Genomic DNA, 20926 nt, shown 5'->3' on the forward strand with positions numbered 1-20926 from the left:
GTGTGAAATTCCCCTTTTAATAAAGGACTTTAGATTAAAATGGATTTTTAGCCATGAAGAGGCACTTGAAAAATCATATTCATTTAAAATTCCTTAGATTTCAATCTCTACTGATTGGCATCATTCCTATAAACTTAAATAGGATGTTATAGTGCACCTTGCTATGCCATATAGAAGTTATATTTTTGTTATTGAGAGTTTTACATTCTGCCTCCAATTTCTTTTTTAAATCAAATTTTTTAAGTAGAGTTGCTAAAGATATTATATAAGGAGAAAATAATATAAAATCTTATTTCTGAGGTACAATCAAGATTAAGCCTTTTTTTAAAAGTTTATTCAAATCACATTTGCACAAAACAAAATAAACCCAGAAAAAAGCCCCCGCAGCAACAACAAAAAACAGATAAACAAAATCAACAACACAGTCTGGTTTATTTTTGGTCCATACTACTAAGTTTAAAGAATAAATTATTTTAATATCAATGCAATGGTGTGATTCTAGGGCCTTAGGCTATGTCTATATCACAACTCAAACAGAACCAGGGCAGGCTTGTGCTCTGCCCGGGCACTGTCCATGCAGTGTGGTGTCCCCTGCCATCGTTTTGTTCTGTATCCCCTTGCAGTCTTTGGCACCATGGCCCAAGTGGTGCAGGAAATCTTCCTGACAGGCAGCAAGGATAGGGGCGGCTTGTTTTGGCTAAAGAGAAACAGGGTTTTGTGCAAGAGCTGTGCCCTGCAATTTGCTTTCTGGGCTAAAGTGTTGGCATTGCTCCACTTTATTTATAAATACTCACTGAGACCCTATTGCAAGTGTGTCAAAGTCAGTGCAAACACTTTCCTGGCTTCAGTAGCTTTTGGTGAGCTTAAGGAAACAAATCTCTATGTGTTTTCTCACACACACTCTGTTTTTTGGGGGTTTTTTTAGAAGTATCATATAGACTTAGGGCAGATACTGTAGCCTTAAGGAAGGAATGCAAAGTTGGAGTCAGCCAGAATGATAAATGTGAATTCCCAAATATAAAAGTAAAAATTATTATGAATATTCATCAGAGGTTTTAAAGGCAATGTTTACAGCCACAGCCCTGAGTACATGCTGCAAGTTTTGCCCCAGGCTCTACAATCCTTATTAGTATGGCTCTTGCCACCTCACTAACACAAAACAGCTGGTTAGGCTTCTATCAACTAGAAAAACTGTTTGGATATTTGTTGAGTTGGTAAACCTTTTCCTAATTTCTACATCTGCATAGGAAATAATGACTTGAAAGCAGTAGCTCTTCATCCAAGGACTGTTGTATCAGTCAACAAAGCAGCAGTCACACAAATGTCTCAGCATCAAGTGATACTGATGTAGCAGTGACCTATGTATGAAAGTCAATGATGCAACGAGTGTCACAAATTTGGCAATTACAATTTGCATTTAAATGTAACAGCAATGCTATTTTAAAAAACTTTAATTATTCCAAAGGCAGCATAATTTTATTTTGGAGTTGTCAATGGGGAGAGAAAGTGGATTTGTGAGTAGGACAGAGATCCCACAGGAGGTGGAGAGAGGAAGAGATGTAACTTCTACAGTGTAGGAACTGTGCTAGAAGGGTCTTGGACACAGGGATTAATATGCTTCACTCAAGAAAAACTGAGAACTGACTTAGCTAACCACAACTGGTATTTAGACATCAACATTAGCTTTCAAAGCAAATGCCCATTAGAGTCCACTGGGATGACAAGATTTTTTTTCTGACCTACTGAAGAATGCAGCAATATAGAAGTTATTTTGTGCTCAGTTAAAGCTGATAACTTTTCCTCACCATTCCTAATGTTAGAAATTTTTATTAAGCTCTCCAGCTCTGTTTATGTATAGGAGAAATCACAATCAACACTTCTGAAATCAGGATTTTATTTAGATTCAGAAGCCTTTATTTTTAAAAAATGTGTGTGTGTATATATATATATATATATATATATATATATACACGCAAATTTGATAGATGCATTATACAAATGTAATATATAAATATGTATTTTTAAAGATCAGTGTTTGGAAAATGATTCTGTAGTGAAACAGTAGAATTCTGTGGAAAATCTTGTTGCCATAGGAGTGTTAAGTACACAGAGTTGTCTTTATATTCCCATTCACAAAATATACATATTTATTATACAGGTAAAAACATATTAACAAAATACAGTGATACAAAACCTTTCTCTAAATTTTCTATCAGCTGTCTGTGAAATTGATATTCGTGGATGATGAAAAGTCTATGAGACCTGTGGCTAGCACTGTGCTTGTTTGCCTTGTAGTTGTGCATGGGGTTAGGATATATGCCAAGCAAAGCTGGCCCAGCAAAAGAGGTGGAAGCTCTGGGACACTGGAAGCTCTGCACTTCTTGACTAGAGGTTTTGAGTTAGATCTGGAGAACAAATTGTCACTTTCTAAACACCTGAACCACTCAAAGGTCAGGAGAAAAACCAGAAATATATAATAAGTAAGACCACCTATGAAAAGGCTACTGAGATGACTTTGCACTGCCAAACTTTATCTTCACTGTTAAATAAAAATGACATTCTAAATTCACTTTCTTCATTACTCTTTTTTTTTTTTTTTGCTCTGTTAGATCAATATGCATTCTGTCGCTATGTGATTGACATGTTTGCACAAGGGGATTTTTATCCAGGTACTTTCCTCTATCATTGAATTCTGTTCTAATATTCTGTTTCCCTGCAAGTTTTTGCTCCTTTATGTATTAAAAGTGTGGTTTTTTATTATTGAAAGGTCTCACAAGAGCAACAAAGAGTGTGCAAATAGTTTTAATAAAGCATAAGAGCTAATGGCTGTTTTCTTAAAGCTTCTAATTTTCTGTCTACAATGCATGAATTAAAATCAAGGTTATGTTAAAAGTAGAGTCAATGGAAGGCTGTAGAAATTGCTGAAATTTTCCATGCTTCTTTTGGCTGAGATGCAAGAGGAAGGAGCTTACTGTTAATAGCTGATTATTTGGTTTACTGGGGGCTTTTTTTCTCCACAAATAGCAAGGCTTAACTTCAGAATGCTTCAAAAATAGAACTTCCATTGTTGCTAGTATATAAAATACCTTAGCTGATCCACCACTTCTGTGCTTTATCTTCTCTCTTCCCACATCTCCATGCTAATCTGTTCTAACACAGACACTTAATTCCTCACTGAAAAAAAGAAGATAGAGCTACTGATGATGAATGAGCATCATCTCATAATATTAAGCCAGTCGACCCTGACCTTATTTAATAAATACTCTTCCTGCTGAAATCTAGACATAATGTAAAGAGACATAACCCTAGGAGTGAAAAGCAATAATATTCATGAAAAGAGTTAAGGAGAGAATATTTAAGGACACTCTAAACCTTACCAGCTTTGTTTGTTCAGTTATTTGCTCAACAAGCTCTCCACAGGCACACCTCTGAACTAGTTGTTGTTTTTCTTATCTCTGCCTTGTGGCTTACATCCTCTCTTGCCGTGCCCAGGCTCAGACAGAGCTGGGAAGTCATAAGGACGTGGCTGAGAAAGAAAGACTCTCACAAAGGGGAGCGGGAGGACACAGATTTTTGTAGAGAGAAAATGAACAAACTTGGGATTCAGTAGGGAGAGGGTTCCATCAAAAGAGAGTAAAATACTGCATCTGCTCTAGGACTTATAAAGACAAGCAGTTATAGACAGAGGGACGGCTTTAGGCTCAGAGGAGGAAAATGATTAGCTAAAGCTTACAGAGATTCAGTCATGGTTTGAGTTAAAAAATAGCACCCTGCACCAATGTGAATGACCTAGTTTCTGGATTTACACAACTGTACCATCAACAATTCACATAAGAAATACTTTCATGCAGATCTTCAGGATCTTTCTTACAGGTGTTCTGACATTTACAAGCAGCAGCAAAAAACCCCTTTTTTTCTCAGAAGGCTCCCTGGCCTGTTTGACCCTCTCCTGAGGCAGAGCAAATGTGCGGTAGGAAAGGAACAGCTTGGGTTTTTCCAGTTTTGACTTTTCCAGCTACAAGGAAACTGGGAAATCCATGAAGGGGAGCAGTGAAATAGAGAATGAAGACTGTAGTGACTTGAATTTCAGAAGATAAAGACATGACTCTTCCAGTGTTTGCCTTGTGTCATACCAGTGTGCTATGACAGACTAGTGCAAGAAACCACAGGTTAAAGAGCTGAAAGACATTAAATGGACATAGGGTGATCAGATGGCCTTACAAGTGGATAAAAAACTAGGGTGACAGGTTTAGACTCCAAAAAGTAGAAATAAGTCTTAAAGTATCTTAAATAATCTAATTTTTAGGTGAAGTGGAAATGGACTACTCCTTAACATCTCCCAAAGTCCACCTGGAGTTCCATCTGTAAACTGACTGCCTTTTGACCTCTCAAGTCACTTGTTGAGCCCTGAAGTTAAATGCTGCAAATGGTTGTTGTGCTGAAGCCAGATGCATTTTTGTGGGAGGGGAAAAAAAACCATTGCCTTGAAAACAAGCTTTATTCAACCCACCAGCTGTGAAAGGCAATGCTGGAACATTCAGACTCCAGAAACACTACTCAGTGTTTCTGAGAAGCAAAGTAGAGGTCAGGTATGATCAGCCTTGATTTATGGAAATCATTGAGAAGAGTGCCACCAAACATTACTCGATTAGTTTGTTACTGACTTTCTCAGACAAAGTGCTCATTTTACACCATCCTTTTGTGAACAGAAGTATTACTGTAATTCATTTTACTGAATAGATAAATGTGGGGAAAACACCCTTTAATAACCCTAATATCCAATTAGAGTTACAATCTGGTATATTTTATCCTTTTATCTGTCTATATATTTTATGGTAAGGAACTTTGTCCAGACAAAGAGTTCTGAGTGCAAATCAGCTGAGGAATTAAATTACAGTCACCTTGACTCTACAGTTCTTTCAAACATGGAATAATTTCTATCAATCTCAACATTACCATTTGTGAAGGGAAAAAAATTTTGTCATAGAAAATTCCTTTGAACAGACATATTGGGGTTTTCTGTGATTGATTGCAACAAACATGAATAACTGATTCCTTAGGCAAAATTTATAATATCATTTTTAGTTATATCATTCAGCATTTTTTCTTAGAAAGTACTTTTGCAGTGTTACTATTATAAAAAATCATATAAATTACTATAAGATTAGGGTTTTTTATATAAATATTAAGCAAGAATTTATAGAAAAGTAGTTAATTTTGTATGGCATTTTATAGTGCTCAAACAATTAACATTAAAAGTAAAATTCAGTTCTTTAGGTTTCATTAATAAATACACTTCTTAAAATACATCAAATAATGCATTTTTTCAGTCACATCAATCTGTTGAAGGTCAGTTAATGCTCCTATGTTGATTTTAACAAATGAAGCTGAAATATTCTTCACCTGCTCAAAGTTTCATCATGACAATGCAGTCTTAGCTATAAAAAATGAATGAAATGTACACAGGGAATTCAAGGAAGACATATAAGGAAGAATTTTTGCCAAGATGCTTCATGCAGCATTAGCTGGTTTTCTTGTTTCATTGGTAGTATTTGTCCTTGATACTGACAAATTTCATGGATGTCCTCCTTTAATCCACAATAATTGTATGAATATCAAGTAAGTTCTAAGACTAATATTTTAATTTATTTATTATTTAAATTATTTATTTAATTGAATTTTAATTTATTTATTTCTCTTTATGAAAGAGAAGTATTTGAGGTTCTCAGCACTTTACAATGATAATAGTGGAGTTTTAGCCATAAACTGTTTTTTCCTAATCCAGAAGTCCTCCCCTTGAATATCATGACTGCAACAGTGACCAGTTGGGTTCTACCGATACATTTAGAGGTAGACCACTTGCGGCCTACTGCACACAGTATAAAAAACTGCTTTCTGATTTTATCTCTTGAGAAATTGGCCTTAAAAATATTTTTTTTACCGTCTGTCTAAAATGATCATGATAAGTGACAATTTCTCAGAGGAACTGCTGAACCACCTTTCATAGCTTTTCTGGTCCTATTTGTCCCTGGACTACAGTTGCTCAGCCGAGGCAGTGCTGTCTCAGCATCATTAACAAATTACTCTGCCCAAACTGCTTTGTACTCCTTCTGTCTGCCTGTAAAGAAAGAATTAATATGCATTTCTTTCAGGATTAGTTTTCCAAGTTTTCCTTATAAAGATTAAAACCTTAGGTAGAAAGCTTGATTATTTAAGAACGTTAGCTCTGACTGTGGTACCTTTATTTTTCTACTGGCATTTCCTAAGTCCAAGATAGCATTTTTAATGCAGAAGGTCACAAACATATAGTTTAATGGATATATTCTATTCCATGTATTTGATAATTTGTTTGATATTCCTATTTTTTTTTCTCAGTAGTATTTCTAATGTTCTTATTTATAGTTTATTTTTTATTGGTAGGAGAAAGGGTTCTAGTTTAGTGGAAATTTTAAAACTTGTTTTCATAACTATTTTTTATGTTAGAGAGTTGGAAATCCTCACCCATGTGGAGGGATTTCAAGGGCACTCTTTGGTCACTCTTTTAGCATGGAGCACATGATACTTTAAGTTAACTGGATCGACTCTATTTTCTTCCCCCTGTGCCATAAGCCTGTTTCCTACTCTTCCCCTGCCTTCCCTGCAATGCTTGCCAGTCTGGCACTAGTCTGGCAGATCAAGGAGCTGTTCTGATGAAATGCCTGTTTTGTTTTGTGACTGCTGAAACTGGATTCTTGCATGTCTATCTTCTGCATGGCGCCTCAGCATGTTGTTGTGCATGCTGAATTAAGAGTGATGAGCATGTCTTGGGTATTTAGTAATGAAATGCACTTTTTTTTTTCCTCATGGGCATGTTATCTACTTGTGATGTGATGTGATTTTCTTTTCTTTTTAATCACTTAGACGTTTATTTTGCATGCATACCTTTACTCTGTTCTGGTTTTGGTTAAACCACTTGCATTTCACGGTATACTCGACTCATTAATGGAGGATCTTTACAGTTGCTTAATTCACAACAAAGACAGTGGGAACACAGATGTGGTATTATTCACAATTTGGACTTTCTAAAACCTTAGCACTGAAGAACATGTTTGCCCTATAGGGATTGTACCACTACATAGCTGTTTCCAATAACAGCTATATTGCAAAGGACTGTGGCCATATCAGTTCCTTTCATCAATGTACACTTATATTTATTGTATATTTCCATTCCAGGGTCTCAAAGCCAGTCCCAAAGCCAATATGAAAGCCAATGTGTTCTAGACAATTTTACTTATCTTATACTGTTGAAAAACATGTATGACTTGGACAAATTCACCAGGATTTCTGGCATGTGTACGCTGCAAGAGAGTATCCCATAGGGTAAAAGAGTCATCTCACCTTCTCATTAAAATAATCATTGAAGCCTCACCTTTTGCACACATGCTCATAAACACCCCCTCCCCCTGCACCTCTAACCACCCCAGCCCCCTCTGGCAAACATGAAAAGTCAAGAAATTAAGGCAAATTGTGATGAGTATCCATGGGGAATCTTACAGATTGCTTGGTCCTGGAAAGTGTAGAGTGAAAATCCATCATGTCTACAATATTCTTCCAAGGCTTACCTCTTCCTCATTGCCAAGAAATATTCTGTCAAAGAGGAGGGACTAGTGTTATTACACAATATGACAAGAGAAGTTCAAGACTATCAGTATGATACTTGCCATTTAATATCCTTAAAATATGGAGATACTGGTATAAATGTACATCAATATTGAAAGATCATGGACAGTATTACTGTGAAAAAAAACCCCACAACCTAGAACGATAAAGACTACTTTAGAAAGTAAAATGCCTGTATTTGCCGTGGGTGGGCTGTAGCACTGGAACTAAATACTTGCCCTCCGCTGTTCAGATAGCAAAACGCTTTAGGCTCTTGAACTATTTTTAAGTGTCACTCCTACTTGATTAGACTAGGATGTGTTATGGATATCTCAATGACAGGGAGTAACATTTCAACTTGTTACATTACATTTACATGGAGACAACTTTGATATAGTTTCCCTGGGGATATATTTAATGAAGTGCAATTAGAAAAAGAAATAAAAATCTGTCATAAAAAATAAGAAATAATATTATTAGCTTGCTGTTTGGAGAAATTCAGCATGAAAATCTTTCAACTGAGTTATGGGCTTTCACATTTGAGAGTAAATGCTAAAGGAATATTTTTTTTTTCTATGGAGAGATGCTTTCTGGTGCAAGCTACTCAATAGCCCTGTCCCCAGTGGTAGAAAACAAGCAAGCCAGATTTTTTTTTTGAGAAATACTAAAGCAAAATATGGGAGGCAGTGAGATGTTTCCAGTTTTACGTTTTAAACTTTTTACTTTTTTACTACCTGCTGAGGGAAATATTGTAACCTAAAAATTTGAAAAGACTCATCTGGAGTTTTCTTCAGAGATGGCAGTTAACTGTCCATCAGTTTATCAAACAAAAAACTGTTCACATGATGAAACCCTTGCCAACCCATTTGTTTCTGTGGATGGCATAAATGATGATGATTGAATGAAAGAACTATTTATTTCTCTAGTAATATCCTGGCAGAGTTTTCAATGAGTTTGAAAAGAAAGAATTAATGAGCAGTAATTTTAAATACATGTATGAGAAACTGAAAATTAAGTTTCAGTTTTCTAACTAATTTATTAATGTGCAATTCTTAAAATAAACATTATCTGTCATTTAGAGTTAAATATTGCTTCCTTAAACTTCTATTCAAGAAACTATGAGAGGATATCCACTGATCCCATTTTAACAAGACTCTTGTCTATGACTGCTCCTCTTCCCATCCCAAAACCTGTCTATTTTGTCAAACTCTGAAATGACATTGGTCTCTCAAAGGAGATGTTATCAGCACAATCCTGACACCATCCCACAGAGGCAAAACAACTACCCATTATTCCCAGTTTGTATCATCCCACTGTGAATCAGAGCCAGATGCTGGCACATGAAGCTGCATCTGTCAACACTCTTATGGCACTTCATTGTAACTTGGCCAAAAAATTTCAAACTACTCACTCTCTTGGAAACAGCTACAAAGGGAATGTGAGGTATTCTGCTTCTGCAGAAAGGAATGGATGTCTTTCTTTGATAGTTCACTGCAAGCTTTCTGAGGATCAAAATTATGAGATACAAGAGAAAGACACAAACATTTGCTGATGAGTCTAAAAATGCTGAAATGAGTCTAAATCTTCAATTTTAATGGAAACAAACCAATTTAAGCTGTGAAGGCAGAGAAATTTGAGTAACCAAATTATTCTCACAACTGCGTTATGTTTATTGCTAAAATTTAGTATTAAAAATATTTCACATAGTTCAGTAAGCAAGTTTCAAATGAAGGGTGATTTCAATGGAGGATCATCAAAAGACTCAACTACTTTAGTTTTGAAAAGTAAGCAATTTAGAAAATAAAGGTAAAAGTTTTATGCCAAAACACCCCTCCTAAACAGCTAATAGTAAACAAATAGTTTCCTTTTTAAAATGTAAAACTAAGTTTAGCAAGGGACTTTGTAAAATAGTAATTGCATTTAATGACTCACTGTCATCATTGATTTCCAGTTAGAATCATTACAGCAGATACTGATGCTACAAAAAGTTTAAAAATGGAGGCATTCTACAGGCAGCTTGAAGCAGCCTCAAAGTCACAGGCACAGATTCTTGGAAGGGAATGTAACTACCCTGATATCTACTGGAGAAGTAACACAATGAGGCACAAACAGTCCAGGAAGCTCCTGTAAATTGATGACAGCTCCCTGACAGAGGCAGTGCAGGATCCCACAAGGACTGGTGGCCTCGTGGTTACCATGGTTACCCCATAGTGACAAGCAGGGAAGGCCTTGTCAGAGATGTGAAGGCTGGGGGGCTGCCTTGGCCACAGTGACCCTGAGACTGTGGAGTCCAGCAATGGGCAGGGGAGAAGCAGGGCAGCAGGGAAGATTGCAACCATGGATTTCAGGACAGATGACTTTAGCCTCTTTAGGGATCTTCTTGGAAGAATCCCACGGCAACAGATCCTGTGGGAAGAAGGGTCCAAGAGACCTGGTTGATATTCAAGGATCACTTCCTCCAGGCTCAAGAATGATGCACCCCCAGTGAGCAAGAAAACAAAGAGGGCAAGAAACTTGCATGTATGAACAAGGAACTCCTGTCATTACTCAAGTGTAAGCAGGAAATACGCAGGAGATGGAAGCAGGGTCATGCCACTTGGAATGAATACAGGGAGTTTTTATCAGAGTAAGTTGGAGGCAAGGCTCTATCATAGAGTTCCTTAAAGTAAACAAGACAGGCAACAGCATCTAAAATGCCTACCATTTCAGTAAAGCAGGAATCCTACATGGGTTACAAGCGAACATTTGTCTTTGATGAAACATGATAACCCACTATCTTCTCCTTCAGACAGTTTTATAAGCCCAGGTTATTAAAATTATAACTGAGCTAATGAATCTGTTATCTTTAAAATATAATTTTGAAAAATCTTAGGGAAGTTAGCCACCATAGATTGAATCTCTCAATTTTAACAAGAAGGAAAATACCTGACATCTATACAATGTGCCTTTAAACACCTCCTGATGCTGAATACACTGAAATATTATGAAGAAGGAAAAAATGTGTTCTGAGGGCCTTCCACTTTTCTCATGCATTTTTTGTTAAAAATGAAAAACCTGTATCTCTATTATGAAACTAGAAGTTACTCTTCTAATCCCAATATAGAATTCTATGCTGTCTCTGCTGGAAAATGAGGAGGATCACTTTCAACAACAGTAATGGTATTACTTTACCATATCACATAGATAAAAAGAGCATAGAAAGGATCCAAAAGTACTTTGACAAAATACATTCCATCATGAAGCATTTCAGCTTAGCAAGAATTCCTCTCCTCTTCTGGTCTGAGAACATCAAATGCAGTAGACAGAGGAGTGTTTGGCTTTGGCCTAAACAACACATCCCTACCTTGTTTTATGCCCACCTACTCATGCATCTCATCTGCAGCCACTGGGACTGTAAGCTGTGGCAGATCCATTCCTTTCACCATTCTTTCTTCAGGTGCAACTTTCTTTTGATGTCAGCTTTCTTCCTGCATGTATCTGCCCAGTCAAAAAGATGTTTAACTTATGACATATACCTATAGTGAGTCAAAAATGACTTTATTCTTTCTTCATCAGGAACCACTATTCCTCCCTCTGAAAATTCACCTTCCTTCCTATTGTTTCACTTTGCCCTTCAATACCCCCAGTATTGTCTCACAAAATAAATAACAGAAATTTCAAAAGGTGTTCAATGCCCACATACATGATACCTAAACAAATTTTAAAATTTTTTTAAAAATTAGGTTTAAAAACAGAATTCTTCCTATATGTGAGATTCATTCATACAATTTTGGTGGTTTGGGGAGCAATGTGTTACCAACAGTATCTACAGTGTGAAAAACCATGCATGGCTCTTTAGTCCTGGAATATTTTGGTGGCATGAAGCATCATCTTTATGGACAACTGCAAAATAAAATGTTTGCAATTCTTTGCACCTCACTTAGATACACAAAATTTAATTGCCCAGCTTTAACCTTTAACTGTCTTTATAGCCAGTGGTATGAAATAGAGGCCTCCAGAGGACAATTTCATCCTAAGAAAGATGCCTAAGATAGAAAAGATGAATCACCCTTTGAAGGTACCAATTTCTCTCCATTGACTACAAATGGATCCCTTGGGTGACTTATCAAGATATAACTGTCTGAAAGTTAACTTTTAAATGTCTGGTAGTGAGACAGCCTACATACATTCCAGAAATATGCTGCAAATGTGCAAGCAAGAATTTTGTTCAAATGAAGACTTGAAATGACAAGTTTTCTATAAAATTTGAAATTATGTTATCAGGAGCAGCTCTTGATGTAATCAAGGAAATAGTGGTGCCACTTGGAAAAAAAATCATTCCAGTTGCTATAGTGTTTTGAGAGTGAGTGAAAGGGATAAAGAAAAATGGAGAGAAATATTTTCTTGAATAAATGTGGAAGATATTCCCTATCCAAATGATTCAAACAAAAGAAACCTAAACAATCTTTGCATCAGAACAAAAACTCAGCCTTTAGAGCTTCCACTTTCATAGAATTTAAGATTTAGAATTTTAGTTGTCATACGCTCACAATTTTAATTTTTTTTTTTTTAATTTCTGTGCGATCCAATTATATGTTCAATGGAAAGACTTGGTAAGTTAAGTCATTTACCCAAAAATCATGGAGGATGCCTTGAGCACCAGGGTTAAAACTCATGACAGTGAAACCCAGGACCCTTTGTTCTAAAAATAACTTCTTTAAAGCATAGAGCATCTTTCCTGGCAAAACCAAAGGGAAAAAAGAATCAGTAGCTATCAAAGCATTATTGGTTTAAAATAATCATGATCTCCAGTATTGCAGGTTTTTTCTTCCAGTATTTCTCATATCTACATCCATGGAACTTAGCTCCCAGTGATTTCAGTGGGAGTGAATAAACAGGAGTTAGGAGCCAACACCTCTGCTGCTTTGGGCCCTCCTCTGATATTTGGTCTAATAAAACCACTCAGGTCTTTTCCCTCTAACTTCAGACTGCATTATTGAAATTTTAACTTCTGAAAAATGGCTATGGATTCACTGTCTTAAGTGATTTTCAAGTGTAGACAAGATAGGTAACATAATCATTAAATCCTTGTTTTCCTCCTTCAAGCAAAAAGACTCAGAGATATGAAAACCTTTGTGGCTCCAGGACAGAGATACTTGGATTTAGTTTGACTTCCAGTGATTTATTTAATAAGTATATTCATTATCAATTACAAATATCTGTAATTGTGAGAGATTATCAAAATTTGTAATTTTACAGAATTTTATCTGTAATTTGATTTTATCCACGTTAGGCTGTTTTTGTTTTGCAAAAACTGGCATATGCATTCTTTTTTGAAGACAACATAAAGCATCATCATTCTTGTAGCTATCACTTATCGCTTTTCGGACTTGGGCACTGAATATTTCTTACATGTAGTTGGACTAAGGATGGTTGAAAATATTATATGTACAGATAAACCAAATGCAAAGAACAGAAATTACTAAGCAGTGCTCACATGGCATAGTCAGTGTCTATTGCTTTTCATCATAACAGTTTATAAGGTCCCTCTGTTCTGTTTAATTGTTAGCTGCAAGTATTTAGTTGCAGTGTTTTCTGTTTTAATTGGATATTTCATATTGTGAAAAAAAAGCATCTATGCCAACTCCTGATATTCATGTTAATTATGCTAGGGGTCACTGTATATGATACCAATTTATTAAAGGTTATTTGGGGAGAGAAAGAAAGACTGAATAAGTCTTTTCATTTTGTAATCTGCCTCTACAGTCCTTTTGTACTACATTGTGCTTATAATAACCCATCATTACCACACAATAACCCATAATTTCCACTGTCCTGGTACTTAGTTCTTTGAGATCCATCTTTTGATATTTCTAGACACAACATGTAGGTTTATTTTTACCTGCTAACTGCCTGTGATAAATAATGCGAGGAAGTGGAGTCAGCAAATTCAATATTCAATATTTTCAATTCAATTTTATTTTAATGTCAGGAAAGTCTGTGTGACTTCTTAACGTATAATGACAAAACTGTTAATGCTTAGCTCTTAACTCCTAAATGACTTCAGTCTTCTGAACATAAAAATTAGAACAGTTTTCACAAATATGGATTGAACTGAAGAGGGATTTTGTGGTGAAAAAGCTGTGTAAGGGAGTTCTCACAGATATACTTTTGTAAACAGATTAAACTGAAAGCTCTGTCATGCATCTAAAATACATTGCATGTGTTTCTGGACCCATAGTATCTGCTTTAAGTTAAAACAGAAAAAAACCCCAAAACACCAATAGCTCTAGCCATGCCTGTCTTGCCTGCCTCATTTGCACACTTGTTATGCACACTTGCATTGTGTGAGATACAAATGCACAGGAAAAAAATTATATATATATCAAACAAATTCCCAGCTGTGACTTTAATTGGATTTGGTGTCTGAGTGAAAACACAGCAACTGATGTTCACACAGTCTCCAGGAGTCTGCAACAATGATTCTCACACCTGTTTAATTGCCAAGTCAAGTATTTTCTGTTCAGAAACATCATTAAACCATGGTAGGAATTTGGAAATAGATGATCTTCAAGGTCCCTTTGAACCCTAATCTTTCTCTAATTCATTCTAAATAAATATTGTTATGTTTTTATATGTTCATGCATATACATGTATATAGCATATATTATATTATTACTACATAGAAACATATATAAGAATCCATTATCAACAACAAAGGATGAACTCAAATATTTATTCATTAAAAATAGAAGTATATCAAGTTGCTGCTACTTATGTTTGGTGTCTTGAAAAGAGAAATTTAATCCTTCCCCTTACTCCCTTTCAAAAGAGCATTTCAAATATCAGTCTACTTCCTTCCTTCCTACACCCTCAATTTTAACCTAGTGGTCCTTGCTTTCAGCTTAATAGATGGATGGACACCCAAAGTTGCTGGGTTATTTGTACAGGCCTGGTTTCATTGCCTGTGTGTTGGGGAAGTATCTCACAATAATGTGCTTCACTCTAAGTTAGACTCTATGTAGAGTTACAAAATTATTTGTGTTTTTTTAATGGATTTCAAATACATAGATATAGTGGAACATAGCTAGATTTGTCATTACCCATGTAATCTCCCCTTTTCTTCTTTTCTTATGCATCATAAAAGAAATTGGCTGATAGTGTGGCGACACTAAAATTTAAAAGATTGCATTGCTACTGGTAATCACTGCATATACTGTAGTGTAGTTTTTTCTTAAATAATATCATCAGCCTATGCCAAATCAGAGTTTCACTTTATGTTGGGCAATTAACCATTTAATAAAGAGTCACCTTCTGAGTGCAATTGAAAAACGGAAATATATGTTGGCTACTAAAATATACTTTCTTAAAAGTCTCATTTTATTATCCATTAATTCCATCCTCCCCTGCCAAAAATTTTGTTTTAAATAGGTCATTAAAATCCTGTTTAGTATTTTTTCCCATTTGACATAACTTTGTTATGTGGCCACATCTAGATTACTAAATCAAACTCATCTCAACTGTTCTCTCTCTGAATGTGATTTTTTCTCTCATAGAGAGAGCCACATCCAGTACACTTCCTCAAGGTCAAAATGGGTTGGATTTATCTCAGCTATCTATTGGGAGTGGTCCCTGGCCCCTGCCAATTCCTGAATTGAGCCAATGAATTTTTTGAGACACTGCTGCTTGGCACAAGTCAAAGTTGTCAGAGGCTATCCAAAAATATGTTACAGGATATGTAAATCTGAATTCCAGAGCCCAGTAATGTTCCCAGGCCCCATTTAATTGCCAGTGTGCATGAAATCTTTGTGTCACAGTGTGTTCCTTAGGAAAGAATGCCTATGTGGGGAATCAGTATTTTATTTCAAGTAATACATTCCAGAAAATGAGCATTTGCATTGTTCAGTACAGTTACATAATCTCACCTCTTGATCCTCAGCTGTTCTTTCTTAATGAAATAACAGTTTGCTCCTTTCATGCACATACAATAAGCGGAGAAACCTTTCCCCAGAACAGTCACAGCCTAATGATTGAAAGCTGGGGAGAGACTCACCTTTAACTTGTAGCAACTGGCACGTCAAAACAGGAAGCCTGGGCAAAAGGTTGGATTTCATTACGTTTTCAGTCCTCTAAAAGCAAATTTGGCAGTCTTGCCTCATTCTGCTGATCCATGCCTTGTTCCAACATTCATTAAACATTTGATTGGAATTTACTTTTCATAAAAAATGACTCTGCAAAGACAATTACTTTATTTGAATTATTTTTACTATCACTAGAGAATGATGTCATATCTGAGCAGAATGAGATTTAGCTGAAGACATTTTGCTGTAGAAACAGAGAAACTATAACAAAGTATTTGTGCTGTTGGACCATAGGATTCCTGCTGTTCAGGTATATGGATATGAGGAAATGAACCGTCATAGGAATGGTATTTCCACATATTGCACCCTGTGATGGCATTATTTCTCTCCATATCCAATTGGAATATTCACCAGTCTGGAATGCTGGAATAGTAGTAGTAGTAGTAGTAGTAGTAGTAGTAGTAGTAGTAGTAGTAGTAGTAGTAGTAGTAATAATAATAATAATAATAATAATAATAATAATAATAATAATAATAATTTAATTTAATTTAATTTAATTTAATTTTTTTATCCTGAAAGATATATTTAGACACTTTATTAAGGTTGCTGCAGACAAGTTGAACTCAGAAGATCAGGAAAGAAGGAAAACTCATATAATTTGATATTATCATAAATCAGTTTATACACAATATTTAAATATGACATTTTTGACACACACACAGAGACATTTCCTAGATTGAGAAAAGTAAGGTAATTAAAGTTTGTCTTGTATGCCTTATCATGCAATAAAAAAATCTAAAATATTAATAAACCAAGTCAGGATTAATTCATTCAAGACATCTCAATCAATTTGATAAACACTGATGACAGAAGTTTCCCAGAGCTTGAGGACTGTAGCTGATTTTCAATGAAGTGTTCATGTTACTTAGTTAGAGTCCTAAACCTATTCATCCTTGAAGCCTATTTCTTTCCTTTCAGGCTGTGGAGGAAGGTACTCATGTCTTAATGTGACACTTTTTCTCCTGGTGAGATCATTCCCATGAGCCTAAATCCAAAATATTTCACTCTTTCTCTTTTCATCAGATGTAATATATTTTCAGCTTTTTACAATATCATAATATGAAAGAGATACCTAAAGCACAGCTGCATGGACAGATGACACATGGAAATGTTGTGGATCAACTCTAGGGACAGACTGGCAAAAATGCATGGACTTTTTTGTGGTTGCAATTACATCTTTTGGATAAATCAAAGCTTACTTTATTTTTTTTTAAGCAGCTTAAATGAACCTTAGTGGCTTATCTCCTAGCAGTAAAATGGAGGCTATGTTGGAAATGAGAAGCAAATAACTGTGCAGTGCTTTTTGTGGCTGCATTTTAAAAGCCGTGAGATAAGTGTATGTCCAGCAATAATAGTGGTAATCTGGATAACAACTTCTCGTAATTCACGGACTAATCTGATTGTCCACTGAGAGCATTAAATACATCCTGCCTTCCTCTCATTTACATCATGGATATGTGTCCAACTGGCCACTGCCAGAGTCAAGATAGTAGACATCATTAATACGAATGGTCTGATCTGTTGAAGCCAATTCCTCAGTTCTATTTATCAGTCTGTACTACAGAAAACCACTTGTGCTTTATAACTTAAAGAAGAGAGAAGAAGGAAAAGAAAAGAAATTTGACTTAGGTTATCCCCTTTAACATATTTCATCAAAAGAATGGATAAAATATTTATTCATTTACGGTCCTTTACATTCCCATCAAAGTGAATAGAGAGACATTTAATAAGACATGGAAACATTAAAGAAGCCTTTTATCAGAGTGGATGGGAACCTGCTCAGAACAAACATTTTGGCCTAAGGGAAAGTTTTTGATCTGTGAAGCTTAAACTTAAAACACTCTCATATTGGATCATGTGGTCAATTTGCATGAAATAAATGATTTGCTTAAAACTTGTAAAGCTATAAAATAGAACTTGACAAGTCATTAGCAATAAGTGGTATCATACTGGCATTATGCGCACACTGGTGGTATCATTAGAAAACTGCTGCCACAGCAAAGCACAGGGAGATAATGGGGCCAGCCTACAATTTGACCTAGAGGAGTTAGATCATTGCCCCACACTGTAGATACCACTCTGCAGTCCAAATTATCGACTCTCCTTCATCATTACTCATCTACTCAACGTTCTGAGCCACTGCCCTTTGTCCCTTTTCACACAAAATATTCACCCAAGTAATAAAACTTATCACTTTCTCTAACTGGGGAATAGGTGGTCTAGTTCTGGAAAGGGAAAAAAAAAGGGGGAAAAATGGAGAAAAAAAGCCTAATGTTTATTCTAGGACTTTGAAGAAATGTAGAAGGAAAAAAATAGATTACCCATTGTTCATTAATTGCTATGTTGTTTTCTTCTGAACTGGAAATTCAATTGCTTCAGATTCTGTGTGTTGACATGGTTATGAATGTAATTTTTCTATTCCAGTTGTCAACAAAGGTAATCAGCAGCTCCTCAGCTCAGTTTGCAACTTCAAGTTTATTTTTTTTCGGACATAAAGCATTTGGAAAATCATGGCTAAATATCTGGATTCCTGAAGTTTGCCTAACATTCAAGGCTATAGTTATTCTGTGATATTATCAGTAAATATGCACTTTGGTATATTGCCAAGACAGGAAATACATGGAAAATGTAGGATTATTACCATTTGTGGCAAAACACCTTCAATACATTGGTTTTATCAATGTGTTAATATTTTGTCAGTGGCTCGGGGACATGTCAAGTTTGAGCAGCTTATGTTTGATATTTTATACAAATTACTGGATGAACTGAATCACGTGCTCGCAAATTGTGTCTGCAATTGTGCATGTGTTGATGAGATGCAATAACAATTAGTTCATGATGCTCAAATCCCACTGCTGTCTTCAAGATGATATTTTTCTCATGCATTCCCCATGAGTATACACACCTTTGCAAAGTGAGAGGGGAAAGTAAGATGCTGCTGTTTCCAAGGCCCATTAAAGCCTTAATTCCTTTTCTGAGTCTACCATCAAGCATGAGGCATGGCTTTGAGTTTCTGATGTGAAGCTGGAGCTGAGTTTTAAGTCTGTTTGCATGTGAACTCTGGTACAGTGAATGTATGCTGGTGCATATTACTGAATCAATATCATATCTAACTATTTAATTTTATTTCTCAGGTCACAAAAAATGCACTTTCCAAATGACAGTGACAGGATAGCTACTGTGGCTAAATGCCAGTGAAATAAAAAGAAATAAGGAGACTTCAAATAAGTCATAAACTAGAAAATAAGCATAAGTAATATAAGTGTACATTAAATATGTTTGTGAATCTGTGGAGAAGTGAAGTGAGAAGTGTTTTGTACAAAACATGGTATCTGCACATAGGCTAAAACAGTACAGAAAATCCCAGCTGAACACTTTGAGAGAGTAGAGGTGTTTCAGTCAGCAGCTGGAATCAGAACCTCATCAGTGTTTATAATGCATGACCTGGTTGGTATTGGCTAGTTAAGAATGAGCCTTAACGATGAGAAACATCATAATTTTAACTAGTGTTTCCAGGAGCTCATTAAGTGGACTTTAGGGAGCAACTGAAGATCATTTGTTTGACAGGAGAAAATAAGGCTTTGTTGTAGAACAGGCATCATGAGTATGCAACCTTATTATTATAGTATTATTATTATCTTTTGAGTCAAAGGAAGAAAACCAGAAGTGTAGAATTTCAGCATATGTTGGAGTCACGTGGACTTCATTGGTCTCAAATGTGACTCTTAAAAATAAATTACTCTATTTGTTAAAAAATTAATTTCCTTGTTATAGTGTCTGAAAAATACTAGCTTTTATGCACAATGTAACATTTTTAACATGAACCATTTTGAGGGGAGCTCATCCTCCCAGTGAAACTGCTCAGCCTGTTGGTGAATATGTCTTCTATACTTCATAACCTGTCTTAGGTGCAGGACATAAGGAATTTGCACCACCTCGTCTTCTTCTAGAACACAGTCCAAGAAAGAAACCAGCAGCTATTGAAGGCAAGTTCGAGTTTTCCTACCTTTATTGGCTTCTACTTATTAACTTGACTGTTTGTTCTAATGGGGCTTTTTCTTTTTTTAAAATTTTTTTTGTAAATGTAGTCTATATTACAAAAGTGATCACCTTACTAGGCCTGGGACAAGAATGACACAGTGACATAGGCGTGACAAAACTTAAATTTTCCTTACAGATGGCTTGGGGGATTTCCTGAGTGAAACAGATTACAGAATTTAGGCCTAATATGTAAAATGCTTTGAATGGCATTCAGCCATAACTTGCTATCTAACTATAAACATAATCAACATTATCCTCTTAATATACTTTGGATTATTCTTTCAGCTATTGTTATTCAGTAATTTTTCTGTGCCTTGTTTGTAATAATGAATGTAATATTTCTGGCTCTGCATTTATCAACCCTATTGCTATTGTTAAAACCACTGAAAGAGAAATACAAAGTCAGATCTTACGTTCAGAAGATTAAAACATAATCCCTGCAATTGAATTATATTGTTTATAGTCTGATCATTACAGTAAAGTGATTGAAATACTCATTTTGATTTTAAAATGAACAATGCCTGATGACTTAGAACTACAACTGCAATATATGTACTTGGTCTTTATACCATACAATTTAATAGTACAAAACATCTGAGTCGGTTAGTGTAATTATGTAGCAGTTTTCATATGATACTTGAGTCCTTCAGTCAAGCCATGGAATTTGCTAATTTCTCTCATAGAGGTCTTAGCTCTATGTTACCCAGAAAGCAATTTCAGTCTTAGAGAGGAACAGATGGGATGGCAGCAGAGTAAGTAACAAGAGCTGCAAGATTTCCTGCATTTGAAAACAGTAAATGAGACTTAGGTTTTGCCAGGACCCGTGACTGAAACAAAGTGTTACATTAATTAGATATTTCTGTAACGTGATTATTGTGAATCAGAACATTTGGATAAAAATAGTTATGTGACTTATTATGTCTTTCCCCAAAAATATCATTACCTCAAATGATTATTTCTTTTTAAACATGCTGTTTAAAGGAGTATAAAACTATGGTTATTTTGAGACAGTATAGAAATAGATTTGCACTCTTGCTTACTTTAGGAAAATGTCGAAACCCTGCTTATCAGCAGAAAGAATTCCCTGCAATGTTAAACTCTGTTATCCGTCAATTAACCATAATGGA

General features: G+C 35.6%; 1 protein-coding gene across 23 annotated transcripts in view; it reads left to right on the forward strand.

Annotated features, from left to right (window-relative positions):
- The window catches only part of TRDN (triadin), a 223406-nt gene that overhangs the window by 73575 nt on the left and 128905 nt on the right, over nucleotides 1–20926 (forward strand). For all 23 annotated transcript variants that reach the window (XM_058801368.1, XM_058801382.1, XM_058801372.1 and 20 more), the window contains 2 exons: nucleotides 2610–2669; nucleotides 19667–19744. In XM_058801368.1, the coding sequence (XP_058657351.1) occupies nucleotides 2610–2669; nucleotides 19667–19744 (138 nt within the window). The remainder of the gene's footprint in view (nucleotides 1–2609; nucleotides 2670–19666; nucleotides 19745–20926) is intronic.

This window comes from Ammospiza caudacuta, chromosome 3 (assembly GCF_027887145.1).
Source record: "Ammospiza caudacuta isolate bAmmCau1 chromosome 3, bAmmCau1.pri, whole genome shotgun sequence".
Taxonomy (NCBI): Eukaryota; Metazoa; Chordata; class Aves; order Passeriformes; family Passerellidae; genus Ammospiza; species Ammospiza caudacuta.